At 36.3% G+C, this 26,992-nt stretch overlaps 1 protein-coding gene across 1 annotated transcript in view; it reads left to right on the forward strand.

Moving 5' to 3' along the window:
- The window catches only part of LOC131430731 (diacylglycerol kinase eta), a 311,690-nt gene that overhangs the window by 96,081 nt on the left and 188,617 nt on the right, over positions 1 to 26,992 (forward strand). The window contains exons 3-6 of the mRNA XM_058595923.1: positions 791 to 871; positions 22,825 to 22,976; positions 23,073 to 23,268; positions 23,333 to 23,830. Coding sequence (XP_058451906.1) covers positions 791 to 871; positions 22,825 to 22,976; positions 23,073 to 23,268; positions 23,333 to 23,830 — 927 coding nt within the window. The remainder of the gene's footprint in view (positions 1 to 790; positions 872 to 22,824; positions 22,977 to 23,072; positions 23,269 to 23,332; positions 23,831 to 26,992) is intronic.

Here is a 26,992-nt window from a genome sequence, read left to right on the forward strand (position 1 = left end):
TGGCATTTAAAATTTCCAACTGTAAACAAGAAACCGATGCAAGAGAATATTATTTCAATTGGTATGGAAGATGAATTCGATGGAAGCTTTGTCAATGGGCCAGAAACCATTACGTTTTATTCCGTTTTATTCAGATCATTCAACAAACGATGCAAGTGTTACAGCAACCCCAATATTGGAGATTTATTTTACATTCCGGATCCTAATGGCTTAATAGATTTTCAGATGAGTGTTCGAGTTGTACCGTTTAGATAAGTACGGGTGGGGCTCCAACTCAATGAACTTTCGTTCCAATTAGCAATCAGCAATACTGCTTCGGGTTACAACAATCCGAATGACCAATCACGAAACACACTCACACGCCCATGCATAGAATTTCATTTCACCCAATAGTCAAAAACATACGTACTAACAAGGATCGTCATCTTTTACTACTCCCTAAAGCAAGAACAAGCTCGGGATTGGGACCATAATTAATTTGGAATCTGTCGTGTAAATGGTACTTACGTCCGTTTGGCAGACTGGGTCGTAACACTTAATGTCAAAAATGGGTTCGCAATTAACAGAACCATGTTGAGCTCAGCTGTAGCCAACTTTTCCGGTTCATTGGCAGCTGGATGCGAATCATAACTAAAAGGATATTACGAGTGGTTTATACGTGCTGCTCGCTGCTTGGCATCAGCCGTCCTTCCTGGCGGTATTCGAATGAATGCTGCCAGAGGATCATAATTGATTTAATTTCTATCATTCATGTTCCGTTTTTCTTCTTTTTCTTCTTCTCTACTTGCAGAGTGAACTCTTCGATGAAATCGATCTCTCCAATTTGTGTTTTGCTGAGTGCAGCACCAAAAATGCGAACCATAGTTTTCAGGTGAGTTTGATTAGATTATTTCGCTAAGTGTCATTACGCTACAAAACGAGCTGAATGGAATACGGAAGTAATTCGTTGCGAGTCCTTATGAATGCATTACTTTAAATTTCATTTAAAAAAAATCGTATTTCAACACATTATTCAAAAGTTGAAAGATTCATTAATCAGGAGAGGCCTTAGGTACTAACTGGCAGCTAACCTTACCTGCTACAACTTCAATTTGCTTGCCAAATCGACTTTTTTTAACAATTAAATTTAAAGAAATGAAACTTCTACAGTTTTTCTCGAAATTACCCACGATAATTGATGTTCTAACTCTTCACTTTATACTCACCCCCCTTTAATATAATCAAAAAAACATTCCTCTTGACAACAAATAACATTTCGAAATAATCACAAACAACACAGGAAAAAACAATAAAATTCACACGACATGTAAATTAACAGTAACATGGTAAAGCCATGGGTTGAATCGAAAGTTTGATTGAAAACAATCATCGATGCAAAGCTAAACTGCATTGAATTTTCAACGAATAGAAGTGTATCTTTTAGTAAACGGTTAGTTTTGTGATTCAATTTTATTGAAATTTACAGATTTTTAAAGAAAACTTAAGTTTAATTGCCAGCTCCAAATATATGCATAAAAATAGATGTAAATTCATAAAATATTGAAATTGAAATTTTCCTATCCTATCCGATTGATGACGTGAAATACAATATTTGCGAACGCAAACAACACGAATTGTAATTTTCGGAATTATTGGAATAATAATCAGAGTTTACTGTAAGCAGGCTAATTATTGTTAAAAAACTACATAAAATTCTTACCACCGGAAGTTAGTTTGAATTATAATTTATCAACTATGAAACAGGAACGTTAAGACAACATAAAAAATACAGAGAGGAATACAAAGCCAAGCAAGTTAGATATATCTTCACATGATTTAAAATAATAGCAAATAAAATATAGCAATAAAAATAAAATAAAACAATTACCTGCAGAAGCAAGAAGGTACAATAGAAATTGCAGGAAGAATGAAAACGAGAATATGGAAGGCCGAAAAAGGCAAAAAGTAAGAAAAGAACTGGCGACAGTTGGACGGAAGAATAATATGGTAAAATGGTAAAATGGTAAAATGGTAAAATGGTAAAATGGTAAAATGGTAAAATGGTAAAATGGTAAAATGGTAAAATGGTAAAATGGTAAAATGGTAAAATGGTAAAATGGTAAAATGGTAAAATGGTAAAATGGTAAAATGGTAAAATGGTAAAATGGTAAAATGGTAAAATGGTAAAATGGTAAAATGGTAAAATGGTAAAATGGTAAAATGGTAAAATGGTAAAATGGTAAAATGGTAAAATGGTAAAATGGTAAAATGGTAAAATGGTAAAATGGTAAAATGGTAAAATGGTAAAATGGTAAAATGGTAAAATGGTAAAATGGTAAAATGGTAAAATGGTAAAATGGTAAAATGGTAAAATGGTAAAATGGTAAAATGGTAAAATGGTAAAATGGTAAAATGGTAAAATGGTAAAATGGTAAAATGGTAAAATGGTAAAATGGTAAAATGGTAAAATGGTAAAATGGTAAAATGGTAAAATGGTAAAATGGTAAAATGGTAAAATGGTAAAATGGTAAAATGGTAAAATGGTAAAATGGTAAAATGGTAAAATGGTAAAATGGTAAAATGGTAAAATGGTAAAATGGTAAAATGGTAAAATGGTAAAATGGTAAAATGGTAAAATGGTAAAATGGTAAAATGGTAAAATGGTAAAATGGTAAAATGGTAAAATGGTAAAATGGTAAAATGGTAAAATGGTAAAATGGTAAAATGGTAAAATGGTAAAATGGTAAAATGGTAAAATGGTAAAATGGTAAAATGGTAAAATGGTAAAATGGTAAAATGGTAAAATGGTAAAATGGTAAAATGGTAAAATGGTAAAATGGTAAAATGGTAAAATGGTAAAATGGTAAAATGGTAAAATGGTAAAATGGTAAAATGGTAAAATGGTAAAATGGTAAAATGGTAAAATGGTAAAATGGTAAAATGGTAAAATGGTAAAATGGTAAAATGGTAAAATGGTAAAATGGTAAAATGGTAAAATGGTAAAATGGTAAAATGGTAAAATGGTAAAATGGTAAAATGGTAAAATGGTAAAATGGTAAAATGGTAAAATGGTAAAATGGTAAAATGGTAAAATGGTAAAATGGTAAAATGGTAAAATGGTAAAATGGTAAAATGGTAAAATGGTAAAATGGTAAAATGGTAAAATGGTAAAATGGTAAAATGGTAAAATGGTAAAATGGTAAAATGGTAAAATGGTAAAATGGTAAAATGGTAAAATGGTAAAATGGTAAAATGGTAAAATGGTAAAATGGTAAAATGGTAAAATGGTAAAATGGTAAAATGGTAAAATGGTAAAATGGTAAAATGGTAAAATGGTAAAATGGTAAAATGGTAAAATGGTAAAATGGTAAAATGGTAAAATGGTAAAATGGTAAAATGGTAAAATGGTAAAATGGTAAAATGGTAAAATGGTAAAATGGTAAAATGGTAAAATGGTAAAATGGTAAAATGGTAAAATGGTAAAATGGTAAAATGGTAAAATGGTAAAATGGTAAAATGGTAAAATGGTAAAATGGTAAAATGGTAAAATGGTAAAATGGTAAAATGGTAAAATGGTAAAATGGTAAAATGGTAAAATGGTAAAATGGTAAAATGGTAAAATGGTAAAATGGTAAAATGGTAAAATGGTAAAATGGTAAAATGGTAAAATGGTAAAATGGTAAAATGGTAAAATGGTAAAATGGTAAAATGGTAAAATGGTAAAATGGTAAAATGGTAAAATGGTAAAATGGTAAAATGGTAAAATGGTAAAATGGTAAAATGGTAAAATGGTAAAATGGTAAAATGGTAAAATGGTAAAATGGTAAAATGGTAAAATGGTAAAATGGTAAAATGGTAAAATGGTAAAATGGTAAAATGGTAAAATGGTAAAATGGTAAAATGGTAAAATGGTAAAATGGTAAAATGGTAAAATGGTAAAATGGTAAAATGGTAAAATGGTAAAATGGTAAAATGGTAAAATGGTAAAATGGTAAAATGGTAAAATGGTAAAATGGTAAAATGGTAAAATGGTAAAATGGTAAAATGGTAAAATGGTAAAATGGTAAAATGGTAAAATGGTAAAATGGTAAAATGGTAAAATGGTAAAATGGTAAAATGGTAAAATGGTAAAATGGTAAAATGGTAAAATGGTAAAATGGTAAAATGGTAAAATGGTAAAATGGTAAAATGGTAAAATGGTAAAATGGTAAAATGGTAAAATGGTAAAATGGTAAAATGGTAAAATGGTAAAATGGTAAAATGGTAAAATGGTAAAATGGTAAAATGGTAAAATGGTAAAATGGTAAAATGGTAAAATGGTAAAATGGTAAAATGGTAAAATGGTAAAATGGTAAAATGGTAAAATGGTAAAATGGTAAAATGGTAAAATGGTAAAATGGTAAAATGGTAAAATGGTAAAATGGTAAAATGGTAAAATGGTAAAATGGTAAAATGGTAAAATGGCAAAATGGCAAAATGGTAAAATGGTAAAATGGTAAAATGGTAAAATGGTAAAATGGTAAAATGGTAAAATGGTAAAATGGTAAAATGGTAAAATGGTAAAATGGTAAAATGGTAAAATGGTAAAATGGTAAAATGGTAAAATGGTAAAATGGTAAAATGGTCAAATGGTAAAATGGTAAAATGGTAAAATGGTAAAATGGTAAAATGGTAAAATGGTAAAATGGTAAAATGGTAAAATGGTAAAATGGTAAAATGGTAAAATGGTAAAATGGTAAAATGGTAAAATGGTAAAATGGTTAAGGTTAAAAGGTACAATGGAAGATAGAAGGAAGCAAACGAAGGAAAGGAAAGAAAAAAATGATCAAATGAAATTCATTCCGAAACGGTCTATGGAACAATAATAATAAAAGATAAAAGATACAAGAAAAACCAAATAAACGAAAGGTTATGGTATTTATAAAGACAAGGAAAGCATAGCCGATTTCTAAAACAAAAGAAAATCGAAAAGGAAATGTAAATCTGGCAAGAAAAGTAATAGACACAAAGAGTTGAAAATGTTATAAAATGATACAAAAAAAAAGAATCAGGGTACCTCGCCCCAAAGCGGAAATTGAACTTCTTTTTCGATAATCTTCGCAGCTGATTAGGCGATCAGGATAATTTCATGGTTATTCTGAGTCAACGATCCTGACAAATAAAATTAGCAATAATTTTTTTACGTTTCACCTTTGTTTCATCATTGCATTAGCTGATTGTGTTGGACTGTTAAATCCACCTTGCGAAAGACAAGAAAGACAAGAAAGACAAGAAAGACAAGAAAGACAAGAAAGACAAGAAAGACAAGAAAGACAAGAAAGACAAGAAAGACAAGAAAGACAAGAAAGACAAGAAAGACAAGAAAGACAAGAAAGACAAGAAAGACAAGAAAGACAAGAAAGACAAGAAAGACAAGAAAGACAAGAAAGACAAGAAAGACAAGAAAGACAAGAAAGACAAGAAAGACAAGAAAGACAAGAAAGACAAGAAAGACAAGAAAGACAAGAAAGACCAGAAAGACAAGAAAGACAAGAAAGACAAGAAAGACAAGAAAGACAAGAAAGACAAGAAAGACAAGAAAGACAAGAAAGACAAGAAAGACAAGAAAGACAAGAAAGACAAGAAAGACAAGAAAGATAAGAAAGACCAGAAAGACAAGAAAGACAAGAAAGACAAGAAAGACAAGAAAGACAAGAAAGACAAGAAAGACAAGAAAGACAAGAAAGACAAGAAAGACAAGAAAGACAAGAAAGACAAGAAAGACAAGAAAGACAAGAAAGACAAGAAAGACAAGAAAGACAAGAAAGACAAGAAAGACAAGAAAGACAAGAAAGACAAGAAAGACAAGAAAGACAAGAAAGACAAGAAAGACAAGAAAGACAAGAAAGACAAGAAAGACAAGAAAGACAAGAAAGACAAGAAAGACAAGAAAGACAAGAAAGACAAGAAAGACAAGAAAGACAAGAAAGACAAGAAAGACAAGAAAGAAAGACAAGAAAGACAAGAAAGAAAGACAAGAAAGACAAGAAAGACAAGAAAGACAAGAAAGACAAGAAAGACAAGAAAGACAAGAAAGACAAGAAAGACAAGAAAGACAAGAAAAACAAGAAAGACAAGAAAGACAAGAAAGACAAGAAAGACAAGAAAGACAAGAAAGACAAGAAAGACAAGAAAGACAAGAAAGACAAGAAAGACAAGAAAGACAAGAAAGACAAGAAAGACAAGAAAGACAAGAAAGACAAGAAAGACAAGAAAGACAAGAAAGACAAGAAAGACAAGAAAGACAAGAAAGACAAGAAAGACAAGAAAGACAAGAAAGACAAGAAAGACAAGAAAGACAAGAAATACAAGAAAGACAAGAAAGACAAGAAAGACAAGAAAGACAAGAAAGACAAGAAAGACAAGAAAGACAAGAAAGACAAGAAAGACAAGAAAGGCAAGAAAGACAAGAAAGACAAGAAAGACAAGAAAGACAAGAAAGACAAGAAAGACAAGAAAGACAAGAAAGACAAGAAAGACAAGAAAGACAAGAAAGACAAGAAAGACAAGAAAGACAAGAAAGACAAGAAAGACAAGAAAGACAAGAAAGACAAGAAAGACAAGAAAGACAAGAAAGACAAGAAAGACAAGAAAGACAAGAAAGACAAGAAAGACAAGAAAGACAAGAAAGACAAGAAAGACAAGAAAGACAAGAAAGACAAGAAAGACAAGAAAGACATTGCGAATTCCTACACGCTTTCGTCAAATCACGCCCACCTGACATATTCATATTTCCCTATCATCATGGCCATCATCATCATCTTCATTGTCGTAACGGCGAGTACCTTTCCCGCAGCCGTTAACGTCGTTGGCAGCAGACTTTATTGACACTTAGGCCATAATCGCCGTCATGATTTTATGGTCTCTTCTTTGTGGTTCTGTCTTTCTTCGGACGTCGACGGAGATATAACTAACGCGGCGGTATGTCACTGTCAGTTCAATGGGCTATTTAAGCGTCCTTTTATTTCGCGAGATGGTCGCTGTTTTCTGGTTTTATTACATGACGTTGGAGGCGAGTAAGCGAGAGCGGGTGTTAGACTACATTATTTTCCGATTCTCGGAACGAACGAACGAATGCTTTTCGGCGAGGTTTATTTATTTTAATTAGCTTTCCATCTGCACGACTGGAATATTGAACTTCTCCGCAAACTTTTATCTTTCGGAAACGAATTCACAGTGGGATAAATAGGAATGCCGGAATTACCCACAACAATTCGATGGGCAGGCAGCCGTTGCCATTGGGAAATTGTTATGCTCCGGGTAGCTCAATGTGTAATTCTGGTGTTGAGTCGGATATTAAAGTTTTTTTGTTCCTGCTTGGAGCCGAGCATTTCAATGGCATGTTTACTTGGCAAAATCAAATACATTATAATATATCTTGGAGGTTCAGAATATTCAGAACTCAAAACAACAAAATAACACCGTTGTTTTTCCTGCAAAAATGTCATTTCACATTCATGGTTTCGTTTCGCCTTGTCAGCACTCGACGGAATCACATGCCGAGCAAACGGCGCCGCAGCCATTTATAGAAATTGATCTGCCAGAGTTCTTTCGCGCTTTTTCGTTCTCACCGATGACGACGACGACGACGACTTGTTTTGAGCCCAATACCTGTGCCAGCGCGGGGTGGGGCCTGCTGATGAATGACAGGCAGACAGGATGAACGATTGCCGGGCTTCTTCTTGAAGTTCTTCTCCGATCGTTTGCAGACAAAGTTTTCGCACGACTGCCGAAAGTGACTTTTCAAAGCTGTCGAAATGCTGATTAGCGTGCTTTCACAAACTTAAATAATGGTGAATTTTCATATACATTAGACGTTCGGAAAGTTGCTCACATTTTGGAATTGAAACACAATCGAGCGTATTCGAATAATTGGCAAAGTCTTCGTGAACTTGCCTGTGTTGCCTAGGTATGGCAGGATTCGCGAGATTGAGCACATTAGTTAGCTGGAGACGACGATTTTTTGGAGGGAAGTTTCATCATCATCAGCTCCATCTCCTGCCATTAAAAAAACTTGAAATGAATTTGCTTGAGCTAGCAAAGTTCGAACCTAATTGTTACGGCAGAGTGGACAAAAATCACCGGTTTGAGTAAAGGAAAATCTTGATTTCCCAGCTGGTCTTATCGTCCGGTGCTTTTGGGAATTGTTGTCAGTATAGTGTGACCCGTGATGGTTGAACAATGTATGGCTTGACCCCGGTTTCCTTCGGAATAAACTCGGATTAATCGAACCGCAAGGTCGATAAGTTCGTTGTTGTTATCAACAGCGTTGTCGAAACAAAGGATCGAAAAGTATAGGAATCACAGCAGATTTATTTAAAGTGACAGTTTCCCTTATTTATTCGGGGATTTGAACCACTCCGGGGCAGATGAAGGTAAAAGATAGCACCGAACAGAGACAAGAAGTAAATGATTCTGTCTGTATCCCCCCGAAAGAATACCGAACGATTCGGGGTTGCCAAAATGCACACAAAAACCTACATTCTACCCTTCAAAGGATTTAGATACCAGATGAAAATATTTTGCATTCCAGTAAAGATACCGAACGACCTGCAGATCAGTAGAAACTAAGAAGTGAATTCTTCATCCCACGTGTGATCATTATAAGGTTGTTGCCTTGTTTTGGATTTACCTTTTATTGGTTTTGATTTTATTATATTTCCTTCTTTTTTAGCGTTTTGTGTTTAAGGGAAAAATCTGAGCTGAAAAACTTATACCATTTATACTTCAACTGACTCCGTTTTGTAAACATAAGGAATGTTTTTTTCAATGCGTATCTACGTTTTTTAATTTTTCATATAAAAAGGTTATGCAATCACAGCAAAACTCGACTTTTAAACCGAGATTCATATACCACTCGACTCAGTTCGTCTTGTACGTAAAATGTCTGTGTATGTGTGTAATCCATTTTCTCGGAGATGGCTTGACTGATTTTCACAAGCTTCGATTCAAACTAAATGTCTCTTGGTCCCAACAAAATGTGGGGTACTGAAAAGAAAACGTTAAGATAACACTTCATCCATCTCCGAAAAAAATTGAGCGGATGGATAATACGTAAAAAAGGACACTTTCATACATTACACACAAACATTTTCCATTCTCGTCGAGTTAAGTAGAGTGTCATAAAACACTAGGGATCTCTGGGGCTCTGATAGAGAGTTAGTTTTTTTTCAACAAATACATAAACTGTCTATAGAGAAAGTCAAAAAGGATAGCCATTAACACTCCAAACGCCAAGACTCAGAAACATTCGTAAAGTTATTTTCAAATGACTGTATCTTCGTTGATAATGAATCGATTTGGCTAATTCTGGTATCAATTGTTTTTGCCTTTCTCATATAGAAAGGTTATAGGTCACTGCAAAAACCGAATTTTGAACCAAAGCCATTCGACCATTCGACTCGGATCGACGAGCTGAGCAAATGTTTCTGTGTGTGTGTGTGTGTTTGTGACAAATATTGTCACTCACTTTTCTCGGTGATGGCTAAATCGATCTTCACAAACTTCGATTCAAATGAAAGGTCTCACGGTCCCATATAAAGTTCCTGAATTTCATTCGGATTCGACTTCTGGTTCCGGAATTACAAAGTTATATGCATAAAAAATGTGGAAATAATGTCACACACTTTTCTCGGAGATGGCTAAGCCGATTTTCACAAACTTAGATTCAAATGAAAAATCTCACGGTCCAAAACAAAGTTTCTGAATTTTATATGAATCCAACTTCCGCTTCCGGAATTACAGGGTGATAGGCACCAAAACATGTGAAAATATTGCATTTAAAATGTGAAAATAATATCATTCACTTTTCTCGGAGATGGCTGAACCGATTTTCACAAACTTAGATTCAAATGAAAGGTCTCACGGTCTTATACAAAGTTTCTGAATTTCATTTGCATTCGACTTCCGGTTCCGGAGTTACATAGTGATATGCACTTAAAATGTGAAAATAATGTCACTCACTTTTCTCGGAGATGGAAGTTCTTAGGATGCCATAAGAATATCCTAATTTTCATTCGGATCAAACCCCTTGTTCCGGAGATAGGGTGCTTTGCAGTATGAAAACGTCAATTTCAGGAATACTTTGTTCATAAGCTACCTCATTATATTGGCTAATGATTTTCTCTAGTTTGCAGACCATGAGACACTGTAACCGAATAAACCATAGATAATCCCATGAACTATTTGCTGAATTTTACCCAAGTCCGACTACCGGTACATGTTTTTTTTTTAAACTTAAATCGTCATAGAGAATCGTAAAAAAAAGGACGGGTGTGTAATGTCAGAGACATAACTGGATGTCGTGAATACGTCGTGACTAGACTAAATTACAGATTAGTTACATTAAACATTCTGAAACGCAATTAAATATTATGAAATAAGCAGTATAGCTCTTTATAATAAAATAATAGTGGCTCTGAAAAGAACTTTTTATGAGAGCGTTCGTGATGGAGAGTGACGAGTTGAGCTAGTTCAGCACGCAGACTCTGAATTCTAAACCCATATTCCGGAACTAAGCTCTGAAACTTGAAGACGATTTTTCGCCATGACTACCAGAATGGGTTGTATAGAGTACAGTAAAGTAAAATTCCGCATAATTCTTGGGGAATATTGCTATGGTTCTAAAAAGAACCGAATAGAAGAAGTCTGGAATAAAGAACTGGACCCTGAGTTCAAGAACTAAATTTAGAACCAATAACAGGCTCAGAATCCAATTTCAATTCTAGAACTGCAATTTCGAAACTCAAATCAGTTCCGGAATACAGTTCCAGAATCCAGTTTCAGAACGCAGGCTCTGAATTCTAAACCTATATTGCGGAACTAAAATCTGAAACTTGAACTTCTCGTTACGACTACCGAAAAGCAAATGAGAGTTGCGACCTGAGCGTTTGAGGTTTTAAGTACGCAGAAGGTGCACTCTCCGTCGCTGCTGGTAGATGGTTTAACTCCCACGACGTCTGCTTCCATCGAACGCTCGAAAAGAAATGATCGATTTTTTTTACATAAAATGATTTTTTTTATTAAAACAGTTTGACGTTTTACAATGTGCTATTTTACATATAGAGGGATTCAACAATTGGTTTTCCATCTCAGTTTTTGTAGTAATGTTTTTAACAAATTTGTGATTTTCTGCAGTTTGCTAGTTTACATTTTAACTTTGTAGTTGATGTTTTTAATTTGATAACCTACGAATTTAATATAAGACCTAAGAAAACAATTCACGAATGATGTGATATTCAGATACACTTGCTGCTTGCTGGTAGCGATTGTAGACTTCAACCATTTGTTCGTTGATCATTTTGATGTTGGCCAGTTCGTGGATATCCGAGATTCGCGTGGACAGCGGGACCTGGAGTATCATCCGAAGATATTTATTCTGAATCACTTGAACTTTTCTCCTGTGTGTTGGAGCACAGTTCATCCAAATGGGCGATGCATACAGCAGCATCGGACGGACGATTTGCATGTATACTGCAAGACGGTTGATGATGGACAGTTTCGACTTCCTATTTATTAACGGGTAGAGCTTTTTAAGCAAGAGCAAGCTTTTTTGCCCAACGTGGTGTCGGTAAAGAGATTTGGCATCCATGTTCAGCCCCAAGCATAGTACTGAGGCTGACCATGCGATGTTCACTCCTTGGACCAGGATGTTTTTCGGTGGATTTAGCAACCACTGCGTGTTCCGGTGTGGGAAGATGATGACCTGTGTCTTGGAAGCATTCACGCGAATCTTCCAGTCCGACAGGTAGCTGGTGTAGCAGTCGATTCCTTTCTGAAGATTGCTTATTAGTTGATTGACCACTCGGCCGCTGTACGACAACGATGAATCATCGGCGAAAAATGAACGTTTCCCATTCCGAGGAAGAACGGGGGCATCGGCAGTGAATATATTGTACAGCACAGGCCCAAGGATGCTTCCCTGGGGGACTCCGGCTGGAACGTCGAACTCGTCAGCGAACGTTCCCTGGAGGAACACTCGGGAGTTGCGCTGTTTCAGGTAACTGTTAACTATTTTAACCAGATACATTGGAAAGTTGAAGGTAACCAATTTGTGAATGAGACCATTACGCCAAACACTGTCGAAAGCCTTCTCGATGTCCAGGAAGGCCATTATGGTTGATTTAGAGACGGTTTTGTTACGGTTGATTTCATTTGTCACACGGAGCAGTTGGTGCACTGTCGAGTGACCTTTACGGAAGCCGAATTGTTCATCCGGGAGAATGCGGTGATCATCCACATGCATTAGAATGCGACTGTAGATGGAGCGTTCAAACAGTTTACTGAGTGAAGATAGCAAGCTAATTGGTCTATAGCTTGACGGTGATGTCGGATCTTTTCCGGGCTTGAGGATAGGAACAACTTTTGCAAGTTTCCATTGCGACGGGAAATAGCTCAAGGCGAAGCAAATATTGAAAATTTTACAGAGCAACTCCAAAGATTTGGGACCCAGTTTTTTCAGGACAACGTTAAAAAGCCCATCAAATCCTTCATATTTCGAGTAAACTTGATGTTTTTTTTTATTTCATCAACGGTAATACGGGCTTCGGGGGAAACTTCGACGGTAGCACGATCAGTGTGCAAGATTGACTCCTGGACTAAGTCTTCTTTCGGACTGACGATATTGGTACCGAGACAGTGCGATGATTTAAAGTGTAGAGCAATTGAATTTGCCTTTTCTAAGGGAGTAATGAGCAAAGCATCATTATCCTTTAATGGAGGAATCGGTTTGGGCTTCTCTTTCAGTACCTTGGCCAGCCGTCAGAAGGGACGAGAGTAGTCCGGAAGATGTTTAATATCTTGTGAAAATTTCCTATTCCGAATTTTTTCCAGTCTGATTTTTACAATCCGAGATAATGTTTTGAAAAGAACTTTTCGGCTGTTATTCAGAGTTCGCTGATACTGACGCCTCAGCGAATTTTTTAGAGAGATCAATTGTTTAGTTTTCTGATCGAGCTGGATAAACTTAGGTGTGATCGGCACCACCGGAACATGTAGATCCTCAGATTCCTGCACTAACTTGGTAAATCTTTCTAATATTCTGTCGACGTCTTCGCAGGTCTCGATGGAAGTGGTATCATCAATGCGGCTTTCGATGTGATTTACCAACCGGTCCCAGTTAGCACGATGAAAGTTTTTACGGGAACTACGGGAACGAACGTATTCAGCACCGATCTCCAACACCACCGGAAGGTGGTCAGACGATAGTGCAGTTTTTGTTTCCGGAATAGATAAACCGATGACCGTGTTTGTCAGAAATAGCTCGAGCGTAGATCCAACACCCACATGTGAGTAAAACGTGAGTTCATCCGGATTTGCGATGATATAATGTCCGCACTGAGCATCTTCATGGAGAATTTTGCCATTTCTGTTCGTCGTTGTGCAGCCCCAGGAACCGGAACGAGCATTTAAGTCACCAGCAATAATAAATTTGGTATTTCTGCGTGTCAGCTTCTGGAGATCATTCTGGAACTGATTGCTCCCGTTATCACGGGCACTGAACTGATTAGGACAGTAAACTGTTATAAACACTATTTCACCGATTGATGTTGTAACTATGATGCCAAGCGCTTCGATGGTCGTTGTGTTGAAACTAGGCAGTAGCTTAAAGGGAATCCCTTTACGAATTGCTATCGCCACACCACCCCCTCCGGACGATGTGCGATCTAAGCGGACGAACGTGAAGGAAGGGACATTTGGATTTAGATGCGTCTCAGTGATTGCAGCTATGTCGATTTTTTCGGCTTCTAGGAACTCGCTGAATTTCAGTTTTTTTTTTGTGCCACACTCCTGGCATTCCAATTAAGGACTCGGATTGAAGAACTGTCCATGGTTATAATAAAATCTCATCATAACAGCCACCTGGTCTTGGGCTGTACGGCAAGCACGGGTTTGCTTATCCAACTCAAGGAAAAGGAAAGCAAGTTGATCCATGGAAAACATGTCACCGGTTTGGGTAGCACCTGTCACTTGAGCGTATGACCGAAATCCTGGAGGGGTAGGATTCATCGGATTTTGATTTGATAGCTGCGGAGCTGATGGCAGATCGGGAAGTACAGGGTTCAAGGGAGGGAAATAATTGATGTCGAATTCCACCTCCTTTTTGCGTTTCGTTTGATTCTTGTTGGATGTTCGTTTACGAAAATCGATGAACTCCTTACGCTTGGGGCACGTACGGCTGGTGGACAAGTGATCACCTCCACAATTATGACACTTAACTATCTCTATTTCTTCTTCCATCTGGCATTCATCTGGTTTGTGGTCAGCACCGCATTTCAGGCATCGAGGCCGAATATGGCAGTTTCTGGTTCCATGTCCAAAATTCAGACAATTGGAACATTGCGTGACATCACGATGTACGGGCTTGTACCGCTCCCACTAAATGGCAATATTGTGAAGTGTGCGGAGTGACTTCAGTTCGGCTAAAGTGATTGAACCACGTTTCAAATCGATCAGATACAGCTGGTCGCGATATTTGGCTTCCTTGTTGTGACACATGATTTTGTAAATTGATTCTGGGAGCAATTTTACATTTTCCAGTGCTTGCTTCAACGCCTCCACTTCCATTTCAGGCAACCCACGCAACACCACTTTGAACGGCTTGTTCGCAGCGATGTCATGAGTGAAGTATTCCATTTTTCGTAATTCCAGATATTTTTGCACTGCTTTGAAATGACGAGTCGAAGGAAAAGGTGATTTTGTATCCATCAGAACACAGCCTGATCGATGCTTGAAGGCCTTTGTTAACAAGGTCGGTAATATCCGTGATAAGATGTTCCGATTTTTCTTTCACATAGAACGGGGGAAGTTTCTCTTTCCTTTCTAAACCCTCTTCCGGAAGAATGGAGTACTGGTTGCTTGACAAAAGCTTCTTGGAACTCGTTGTATCAGTGTCCCCATCAGCTGGGCGTTTTTTCGTTTGCCCTTTCGAAGAGCTCTTTTTACCAATGTCGGGTTGCTTCCTTTCGCGAGACAACGCGACGAGAACGACAACCATTTACTAACGATTTCATTTACTAACGAATGATCGATTTTCACCACGGTTCCCCTTTTATTTGCATTCAGTTGACGATATATTCCTGACTACCTCAAAATCGTCGTCCTTGCGCGAAAAACCCAAGCGAAAGTAAAGAGTTTTCCGCATTGTTTTCAAAATTTGAGAAAACCTTATTTTTGAGTTGTTTATGGTTATCTCACACTGTTCAAAACATTATCCTAAATTCCTGATCATATTTTTGATGAAATGGTGAAAGAATTATGTTGCTACCATTAATACAAGTCGAGATATTCACGATTAAGTTCTGCCCATTTTTCCATATGGCTAATTTTGAAAAGGCACCCCATAGTAAAGTAAAATGTGTAGGTCATATTAGTGCATGGCTGAATGCACCGAATGTCACTATCCAGCTTTCGGTTCCGGAAGGACCGGCAATAATAACCAAATATGATAAAATGGAGCTCACTTTACTTTCTCACATATGATTGAAGAGGTTTTCACTAACTTAAATTCAAATGTAGTGTATCAATGTAGTAGTATTATGCAACAGAAATATTCAAAACTATTTTCTGAACTTTTTTTAATTGTAGTATTTCGAGGAATTTCTGCTGTAACATACAGGAGAAAATGAAAATGAGAAAGCCATCTTTAACCCACTATTTGAATTACAACAGGTTTTTTTTACGGAATGTTTAGAATAATGTACACTAAAAACTCGGATTTGTGCATGGGTCATTATTTTAGAACCTAAAATGTCGGAACAAGTACTGTAAAATGACCTATGCATCGCAACAATTGTTGAGAAACTCAGCTTCTATCGCGATAATCTACGTTTTTTTTTTGTACTTAAAATCATACTAGCTTCATATTGACACAAGTGAAAAGCTATCAGATTCTGACCGCCATGCGGCACCACTTCAAGTTGTCTTGAGGGAACGATAAAGAAGTTTCGTGCAAGAATATCTCGCAATGGAAGATTGGATTGTCTTTCTTGGATTTATTTATTTATTTATTTGGAAGCAGGTAAAAGCTTTCTGGAGAAGAAATTTACAATCTCTTTCTCCAAAAGGCATAAAACCTCCTCATCTTTTATACAAATAGATTTACAATATACGATCGGTACAGTTCAAGGCTTCAATTGAACTTAATTACATTACAAATTAGTTGTATGGTATTTGCTTGTAAAATTGCCCAAGCTCTACAACTATATAAATAACGAATCACGGAACAATTGCTTTAGCTCCCGGTGAACGACCAAAAGGTTAAAGCCGGGGTAAAATAAATGATATTATTAATAATAATTGCTTCATTGCATTTCGGGATAAATGAAAGTAAAATTAATCGGTGCAACCATTACATAAACGACATATGCTAATAAATAAATTTGTGAACAGATTGCTACCGAGGTGACCAAACAATTGCTGCATATTCCGGACTAGTGCACAATAAAGAGCTTCACGAAAACTTTTGGCAATTCGAAAGATGAAACCTTAGAGTTTGGAAGCCTTTGATATTGCTTAAATGACGTGATTCTTGAAATCAAGTTTTTTATCTATAATATCTCCAAAGTCTTGTACAAACGGTTCAGGTCTAAGAACGTTTTGCGAGAGATTGTAGTCATATAATTGTTAAGCACTATCAAAAAAAGGATATAACAGAATATTTAGAGGTATTCAGTACCATTTTGTTGACATGACACCATTTTGCTAAAGCATCCAATTGAGTTTGCTGAAAGCATGCGATGAATAGTTTGAAATCATCAGCGGATGATAACTTGACGGTGAATTTGAGGTCGTTGAGATAGAGTAAGAATATAAACGGTCCTAAATGACTTCCTTGAGGCACTTCAGACCTAACAGCAAATGGTGTTGTTATCATGTTACCTATTTTCACAGACATCCCACGACCAGTTAAATATGAATGCATCCATTCATTTTTGAGAATTTTTTTTCAGAGTTATCGTGCAACAAAATAAATTCAAATTTTATGCATGATAAAAAGCATCATTCGAACAACATTTTGTGATTTTTTCGTGGAAAAATGTTGAGAAATAAGTCGGTGAAGAGGTATTTTTGAGAACGCTTCTTAAAAATCATGATTTGCGGTGTCCACTGTATCTCAGCGCAGACTGATAAGAAGTCAACAAATCAAAGCAGCATGTTTTTCTAGACCTCAACGTTTCTGTTTGATTTTTTTTTAATTTTTTTTAAATTTTCGGTGGTTGTTTAAAGTGAAAACTACGATTTTTCACGAAAAAATTCGCCATTTTGTAGCTGTAAAACCTCCCCAAAGTAACAAACAAGGAAAAGGAAAACGTTGGGGTCTGGTTTCATATATGTATAAAGTGTGTGCAAAATTTAAAAAAAAATGGTTCGGTAGTTTTTGAATGACGATGGACACGGACTTTCAAAATCTGCTTTCGAGAAAAACGCGTTCAATGTTTTTTGTCTATAAAATCAATGGAAACAATTTATTACTCAAGGGAGCCCGTAGGGTGTAACATTTTCATAAAATCATTTTTTTTTATTTGTATTCTTTCATAATGAAACATTTCAAGAATGTTTTGTCAAGTCTTCAAGTCGATCGAAGCAGAAATCTTGGACCTGTGTGCCGAGCTCTTATATCTTCGCAGTAAGAGATAAGCAAAGATAAAGGCCCATAACTTGCCGAGTTTTTCTCCGATAGGCTTGACAATTTCACAGAAGATTCTTTAATGTACTACTATGAGAAAATACAAAGAAAATAATAAATGATTTTTCAAAAGTGTTAGACCCTACCCCCCTCCCCCCCTCCCCTTAAAGCCAAGGCTGTCAAGTTTAGCTATTACTATTTGATGGTTTATTTTATCAAACGCTGCCGTAAAATGTGTGTAAATACCGACGACCTGAAAAACGCGATTAAATAGATCGAATGATAAACAAAGTGTGGGATACTTAATTTGTAGATGTAGATCGTTTGGCATAAATCCGTGCTGCGGTTCAGTTATGTAGTGATTGCAATTGTTAGTTAGAAAGTCAATAATCATGGTCGTTGTGATGATGGCTGTTGACGACTTCTTTACAGAAAACGCTACTAAAATGCTTCCGGAATAGATTGCAGGTACCGACCAGGGTTGATGACAGAAGTTCACTGAGGGTCATATGAATTGGTAATCCAGTTTGAATACGCAAAGTATTTATCTACTTAAACCTGACTTCACGATGCTCGACACATGTCCAAACGACGTGATTAGAATAGTGACAAACTTCGCCACAAGCACAATGGATGATTTATTTTTGGTGATTCCGCACTATAGAATGAAAGCAACTGGTCGCTCATAACTTTTACCCTCAAGAGCACCACACTTGACTAAATTGTCCGCTCCCTCATGGCCAAGAAAGATAATAATTCATTATAATAATAATTGTATGAGTTTCTAATGGTTTTTATGCTTTGTGGATAGAAGGCGCAACACGTTACTATAATTTTTTCAATGATGTGGACTTTTCAACATAGCACATCAAAAGAATAAGTCAAACGAAATTTTCCGTGATTGAATAAAGGTTCGGTCGGTAATATATTTTCAAAAAAAATTTGTTCTAAAACGAAAAATTTCACTTCACAAAATTTCCAATATGTTATAAAAAAAATATACAAAATGATTAGAACAAAAATATTAAAAATAAAGCGTCCTCTATCTACAACCATGAAAACCGCTACAAACTTACAATTGGCTTTTTCAACCACAGAACTACAACTTTATCATATCTACGCCTTTTTCCTAGAAACTATTGATATTTCTAGACAACATATTGGGAGTACAAATTAATTCGTTCAAAAATGCATCTATTTCAAAATAAAAAAATTTAAAGATTAATTAAAGTATAGCTCATTGCTGGTTTGCAACTTTTTCCCACCTCTCAGGCAAGTTTTTTGATTTCTGTGAAAGAAGTAAACCTGCCAGATCGTGCAGCATTCGTTGGAACAACCAGTAATCAGAAGGAGCAATGTCAGGAGAATACGGCGGGTGTGGCAAAGTATCACACTTAAGCGTTTCCAAATATTTTTTCACGACTTTGTGACATGCGGCCGAGTGTTGTGATGCAGAATAACAACTTTATCATGTCTTTGTTTGCATTCCGGTCGTTCTTCTCGTAATGCATGGCTCAAACGCATCAATTAAAAGCTATAGGGTAAAGTGTTATAATATGCCCCCCTTAAGAAAACATTGAGATATTTCCAAGTGTATTGATATATTTTCCTCGAGAATGTATGTATTTCATTGCAATACGGATGAGGAACATAATTTTCAATGACTCCAATAGAAAAGATGAGAATTGATTGATATAAACACATTTTCCAAAACGGCCACATTCTTAGTTTTTTTCGCTCGCCTCAGACATAATGCCCCAGCAGCCGTAAAATATGTCCACAACAAATCAATGGCATGACACACAACAAAAGACATTTTATCCTACAACAATGATGCATTATGCTTCTTGAAATGTCCATAAAGTTACTGTTTTGAGATAATCAGTATGTCAAAGAAATAGCGGATAAAACATATTTTTAGTCGAAGCAAAACTTTACATCGAAAAGCTGCTAAATGAATTTTTTAGTTTTTTCATACTTTCCTGCAAACGACAACCACCAAACTTGCATAGCAGAAAGATCCTACGAAAAGATAGTGTTAATGATAAAACTTTGGTTCAGAAAAGTCTTCAATGCTTAAGAAAGGAAAGGGGGCATTTTGGCTAGCAGGGGCGCTTTATAAGACTTTCCCCTACCGGTCGCCCGTCATTGTTTCGCTTGGTTGAAGCAGCTCATAGTACACAACACCATTTCAATGTCTCTCGGTTTCTGTTCAAAAAACACCTAACTGCCTTGCGTTTGAATCATTCCCATGTTTATTAATCATACAGACACTGCTTGTTTAGTCACTTCCAATAATTCTGAAAGACTATTTTGCGTTTGATACAGATTTTCATCGAGTATTGCAACCAACTGTTTGTCTTTGAATTTTTTTGGTTGTCCAGAGCGAGGCCTGTTTGCAACGCTGAAATCTCCATTCTTGGAACGTCGAAACCATTTTCTACATAATTTATCAGTTGGCGCATTATCGTCATAAGCATCCACAAGCATTTGATTCGCTTCAGCTGCACTTTTCTTCCAAAACCAAAATTTCTAATGATCTACAATCAAACAGTTCAATCAATCGTCACACTTTATAATCCGCAATTGCACGAGAGTCTGCCTAGATTGATCTTGATTAGGAACCAACACCGAACATTGTTTGTTTATAGCCGACGAAATTACACTAATATCCCAAATGTACGCAATTTTATCTTAATACATACCTGCAATACAATTTTGATATTAAAGCTTCTCTATGCCAAGCTTGTGTTCAAGTTTTTTTGCAAGAAGTTATTTTTAAAGCGTTAAATTTCTTTACCATACTGCGATTTCGGTTGGAGCGATTAACTTTTTCTCATTATCAATCGAGTTCATCTTATATGAATTAGAAATTTATCTTAAGCACTCAAAATTTACTCTGGGGTAGTTGTCAATTTCTCAGGCGAAACGACATTACATGGAATTTCATCCGAGCTTGCATGACACAAGATCAGAGCATACCAATTAAAGCTTTAAACCGGTTTATGGCACTTTTTGTCTTGCTGTTAAGCAACAACCTACCTCTAGCATGCTACGCGTAGAACTGAAATGTTAGCTATAATTATGCTTCTATTTATAGATTCGCGTGCTTCAAACAGCTTCGCTTTTGCATCGATTGACCAATCAGAGCGATGCTTTCCCTTTGATATATCGCTTACAGAGCTGCAAATTTTCAGTCATGTCAAATGACCTTTACAGACTGACTAAAATCATCGTCTACTGTAATCGGTACGGTCAAAGTGTCTGTCAAATGAGATACTCGATAGTTCAATGACCAAGTAGAAGTGTACTCAGTCAAAGACAGGTGACGCATTTGGTTCTCTCTCTCATTCTCCTAATCAAGCAGTGACAGGAGAAATGAAGATAATATCAATCGCATCGGCAATCAATGATCGTCCTGGTGAGTATAATATCAAGAGAATTTAAGTTATGACAGATCGGCTCTCAGACACTCAATATATGATGGTAGAGCCTGGTTGGCAGCGGTCCAGTGACATAAACTTTCCAATCTTCGTCGTGCAAAGTTGCTCGTTGATAGTGACATTTAACAGCTCTGATCGCTTACTCCTTCAAAACCGTCGTCTATGGCAGGGAAATCCGTTATGCCGGAGATTTTTAGCAGACAAAATAGGACACTGCTCGCTACTAATCAAAATTTCAATCATTTATAATTGAAAATGTGTGGCTTGATACATTCAAATCGAATTGTAGAAATATTTCCAATCAAATAATGAATTAATATTATTAATTGGTACACAATATACTGAGCTGTGAGTGTTTAAAACCTGACCACATTTCTACGTGTAGTTTTCCTTGAGTTTCTGATTTGCACCCCTATATAGAAAATAAAGATGTGTTCCACATAAAATATAAACAGAAAACTTCCCGCAAATGCTGCTTAGTTCATAGAAAGTTTCTCATAATTAACACAGTTGAAAAACTCGAAGCAATATGAATTGAATATTAATGACAGATATCGAACCTCTTGAAACTATCGACATCAGCGGTCACTGTTCAATATTCATAACAGCCAGAGCCATCTTTTGTAAACGGACCGAACTTATTTGTACTCTCAATATCTAAAAATTGAAATAATTGGTTCTGTGGTAATTAAATTATTAAATTAAAAATCCACAAGTAACTAAATGGAAGGAACTGGTCACCATAATAGCAAAATGAAAAAGATGGGTCTAATATTTTTCGAAGGAGAATCATTTTACCAAATATTACGAATTTTTTAGAGAATGTATATATTTTTCTCGTGGAATTGCTGCTTACATAAAAGATTGATTTGTGTCCTTCTAGTCGTATTTGATCGGAATGTTGTAAAGTTTATTTCCATCAATATACAATAATTGAATGAAACTAAATACATTGGTTTATAACCGCTGGTGATGAGTTATTTTGTACCTTACCAACATTTAGATCACGCATTTGCATTTACGCATTCTAACAGCCCTACTTATTTAAGTACCGGTATCTATTCAGTAATTGATGTGGAGCTACACCTCGAAAAAGGAGCTCCTACTGCTGCAGATACGATTCACCTAAAACTCAAAAGTTTAAGTTTAAGCGTCTAACAAAAATTTAATTACTGAACAATTTTAAATGTTTGCCTCAACCCGAACAGGAATTTTTTATTTCAGCAAAAGCTCCTTGACAAAAAACATCCAACAAAATCGAGACATTTCTGTATTACAATGACAAAAGCAATAAAACACCTGCAGCATCTTATGGAATTACCGGAAACATAATAGACGCAAGCGAAAATAAATTGCAAATTGAAACTCGTTCTGACACATAAAATCTCGTTTAGTAATAAAGCATACCTTTGAATAACGTTTACCGGTGAAGGTTTTCCTCCCTCCACGACCCAATTTGGGCAGGTAGATAGAAAGTTCAAAGAATTCTCTCTTCCGAATAAGACCTTTCGTAACATTGTTCCTGAAGAATTTTTTTTGTTTATTTCTGGGCATGTTGCGTCATTTCACAAAGAACAAAAAAAAGATTCACAGAAAGGGATATCTTGTCGTGTCCTATAATCATCATCGTCATCGGTTGAAATTGTGCAAAAGATTCGGGATCGTTTTATTTTTAAGGATAAAATTTGTTGAAATTTTTTACAAGCTGACATAAGTTTTTCCTCTATCACTTTCCAGCTAATCACTCCCACCCGTTCGTTAGTGTTGTGTGCAGAAAATCGTCGTGAAATGGAAGAGTGGCTGCAAGCCATGAAAGCGGCCTCGTCCAGGGATTTTTTCGAGCCGGGACCACCCGATCAGCATGATTTCCTTTCCGGTTACCACCACTGGTAGGCTTAGAGTGGATCAAACAAAAATCCTAAACGATAACCGTCTAAATGTGTACACATACAAACATATTCTTTTACTCTCTCTACTTTTGATAGGTACGCAACATCTCACGCACGGCCAACCTATTGCAATGTGTGTCGGGAAGCCCTGTCCGGTGTGACCTCCCATGGATTGTCGTGTGAGGTTTGCAAGTGCAAGGTGCACAAACGATGCGCCGCCAAAGCAATATCCAACTGCAAGTGGACCACGTTGGCATCGGTGGGGAAGGACATCATCGAGGATACCGACGGGGTAAGGCTGATGATTGAATTTGGGATCGGTAGCGAGAATTAATTGATGTCTGCATTCTTTCCAGAACATCGTTATGCCGCATCAATGGATGGAAGGTAATCTGCCCGTTTCCGCCAAGTGCATCGTGTGTGACAAAACGTGTGGGTCGGTAATGCGACTGCAGGATTGGCGCTGCCTTTGGTGCCGCTCAACCGTACACACCGCCTGTCGACCGCAGGCCCAGGTGGCCTGTCCGCTCGGGCCTGCCCGTGTGTCGGTAGTTCCGCCGATCTCACTGCATTCGATCGGAATCGATGACGCTTGGGACGTGTGCAAACCACACGGCAGCTTTTCACCGTTGCTGGTGTTTGTAAATTCTAAATCCGGTGACAATCAGGGCGTCAAATTCCTGCGACGCTTCAAACAGCTGCTGAATCCGGCCCAGGTGTTCGATCTGATATCGTCCGGCCCAGGGCTAGGTCTTCGACTGTTTCGCCACTTTGATCCGTTCCGAATACTGGTCTGTTCGGGTGATGGTTCCGTTGGATGGGTGCTAAGCGAAATCGACAAGCTGAGCATGCAGGTAAGTGCATTGAACAGGTTCGGATTTTTTTTAACCTGAACTATTTGGACTAGGCAGTGTTGTATCATGCAAATTACATTCGCATTGCCGCTTATAAGTATAATCATCAGTACTTATCTTCAATTAATAGGCTCGAAAGACCATTAGGTCTAAGTGGGCTATGAAAAGCTAAGTAAGGAAGCATGAACAGGATATTTCTGATGGGGATGAACCAAATATTACCATCGTTTCACATATTTTCTGCATCAACATTGTATTTAAAAAACGTGCTTAATCCACCTAGCAGTGAGATGATACCTTTTTTTATCAATCCGCATGTGTTTTTTGCATGAATATTCTTCGGTGTTTCAGTTTTCATGACATTATTTTAATGACCGTCGTTTTAAGTGGCAATTTGAGATTTTAATCACTCATTACTCTGTAATATCGAAACTGCAAATCTATATCGCCTTGAATTTTAAAAATTCATCATCCTACAATTCCAGAATCGGAAGTCAGAGTTGGATAAACTTGGATTTTTTTTAATTTGAATTTTTGTTTCTGAAATTCGATTTGGCTTTTTTTGAGAAAACGATTGAGCTTTGAGAAACGGTTCGATACTGGAACCGGAATTTGAAATTTGGTGTAGCGGAAGTCAGACAAATTCACCTGAGTAGCTGCATAATTTACATTTGTTTCAAAATGTTTGAAAATCAATGTAGACATCTGTGAGGAATCGTAGTGCGAATTAAATTTTTGGGTGCTTTCCGAAACGAAAACTGAATACAACCAAAAATGAAATAAGTTTATTTGGTTATCGACTATCCAAATCTGCTAACCCGATAAACCTGATTAATTTGTGTGGAATAGACAAGCCGGAAGTTGGATCTGACTGAAATCTTAAAACTTTTCATTTGAATCTTAGATGATTCTTAGATTTCATTTGAATCTTAGATCGGTTCAGCCATTCACGAGAAAAATGAGTTACACAGTTTTAATTTCGTTTCGCATATCATCCTGTAGTTCCGGAACCAGAGGTCGGAACCAAACATAATTCAGGAACCTTGTTTGGGAGTATACGACATTTCATATGAATCTGAATTTTTAGAAAACGATTGAGTCATCTCCGAAAAAAAATTGAGTGAAATTATGAGTGAAAGGAAATTTTGCATTTGCTGGTCTCGACGAACTGATTCGAATGCTATATGGATCCATTTCTTCGCGTTTATATGGATATGTGGATGTTATGTTCTTCCAGCATTTATTGCTGTAAGTAGTTCAAATCAATATTATTATGGAATTGCTTTCAACTCGAAAATCCTGTCATCATCCGGTTTACATATGGCATATTCGAACGATTATGTTGCTAAAAACGAACCGTGCTAAAATCGGTCCGAGAAAAAATATCATGCTGTACACAGTCTTTTGGGTACTTTGAAACAAATGTATGTAACAGTATAAAAAATCGTGTTTTATGTTGCTCTCAAGCATTTCTTTGCCAGACAGCCCTCAAAACTTCTACTGCTGGAATAGGGGAAAAAGTCGCTTACACAAAAATTTCGATATTTCCGTTAAAAATGGACGGATTTCAACAATCTATGGCTTGTTGGATAGGTATTACCGTGTGGAATCTAAGTCTGAAAATATATTTTGTGTTCAAGGTCAATTGTGACAGATACTGTCAAAAAACTGAAAATTTTTAAAACAAAAAATTTGTATAACTCAAAAAGTAAACATCCGATCTCAAAACCATTCAATAGCGTTCAGGGTGACGGAGAAACCTTTCATTTGCGACTAGTTTGATCAAAATCGGTCCAGCCATATCTGAGATCTCGACCTCTTAGTTGACAACACAAACACACACACACACACACACACACACACACACACACACACACACACACACACACACACACACACACGGACATTTGCGCAGTTCGTCGAGCTGAATCAATTGGTATATGACATTCGGCCCTCCAAGCCTCGGAAAATTTTTCTAAAGTTTGAGCGAATTTTATACCTATTTTCTATATATATAAAAAAGGTAAAACTGCGACTAGATGGAATGGTAATCGATTGCTTTATTAAAATAAATAGGACAAACTATTTATTAAAATAAACAGGGCAGCTTCAATAAATATACATATTCTCTTGAATATATTTGAGTGATATGAAAAATATGTTTTTTGTTGTTGTTGAAGACAGTTACAATCGAATTACTTATAAAATTGTACTGGGTATCACTTTGAACTTGAAAATATAGGATTTAACACGTCAAAGTCGAAGTATTATGTTGCTAAAATGGAACCATACTAGGAACAAATCGAGCCAAAAAACTATATTCAATATTTCAATCACTCAGAAACGATTCCATTCAAAAATATGTCAAATTTTCAAAAATATGTAAATTTTCCAAACGTCATTTCATCGTACTTTGTTCAAAATCCCAACTATTGGGATATGGTCAATGCTCGCGTGTTGTTTTTATGAAAAACAGTACATCAGTACAGCGATATTAAAAAAAAAACAAACAGTTCATTTCGCATTTTATCTAATAATAGCGAATAAAAAACAAAAGCGAATAGTATCGGATGATTTATTTTAATAATCTCAATAGTTTATTAATTATTTCCTTAACTATTTCTTTAATTTTTACATAAACAAAAAGCTATTATGTATGGTCAGTGGATAACTGCGATAGAATCATTTTACTATTGCCGCTTATTCTAACTATGTGCATATAACCCTTGTATAAGTTGTGTCTATGAAAATGTATGTGAATGCTCCACACAAGGGTTTTGAAATATTGCAACCTAGTATGAATCATCAAGTCGAACCATCGATTCGATTTTCTGCGATAATTGTCAACTTGAGATTCTCTCTTGGTAAATTCCACACACCACCAATCATCATCAGACTGTAATTTTTTTTAGGGGCCGTGAAAGACTCAGAGTATGGAGTGGAGCGAGGAAATGTAGAAAAATTCTCTCGCGGTTCATGCATTGAGTGACTCGAGCTCTTGTAGCATCTTCTACCGGATTGAAAATGTTGTATACAATATTGATAAATATCGAGTAGCTTCTGTAAAATTTTCGGCAATCACCAACACTGGTGACAGATATTGTAAAAATACTGCAAATTTCGATATAAACGTTTGTATAACTCGAACAGTAATCATCAAAT

This window comes from Malaya genurostris, chromosome 2 (assembly GCF_030247185.1).
Source record: "Malaya genurostris strain Urasoe2022 chromosome 2, Malgen_1.1, whole genome shotgun sequence".
Lineage (NCBI taxonomy): Eukaryota > Metazoa > Arthropoda > Insecta > Diptera > Culicidae > Malaya > Malaya genurostris.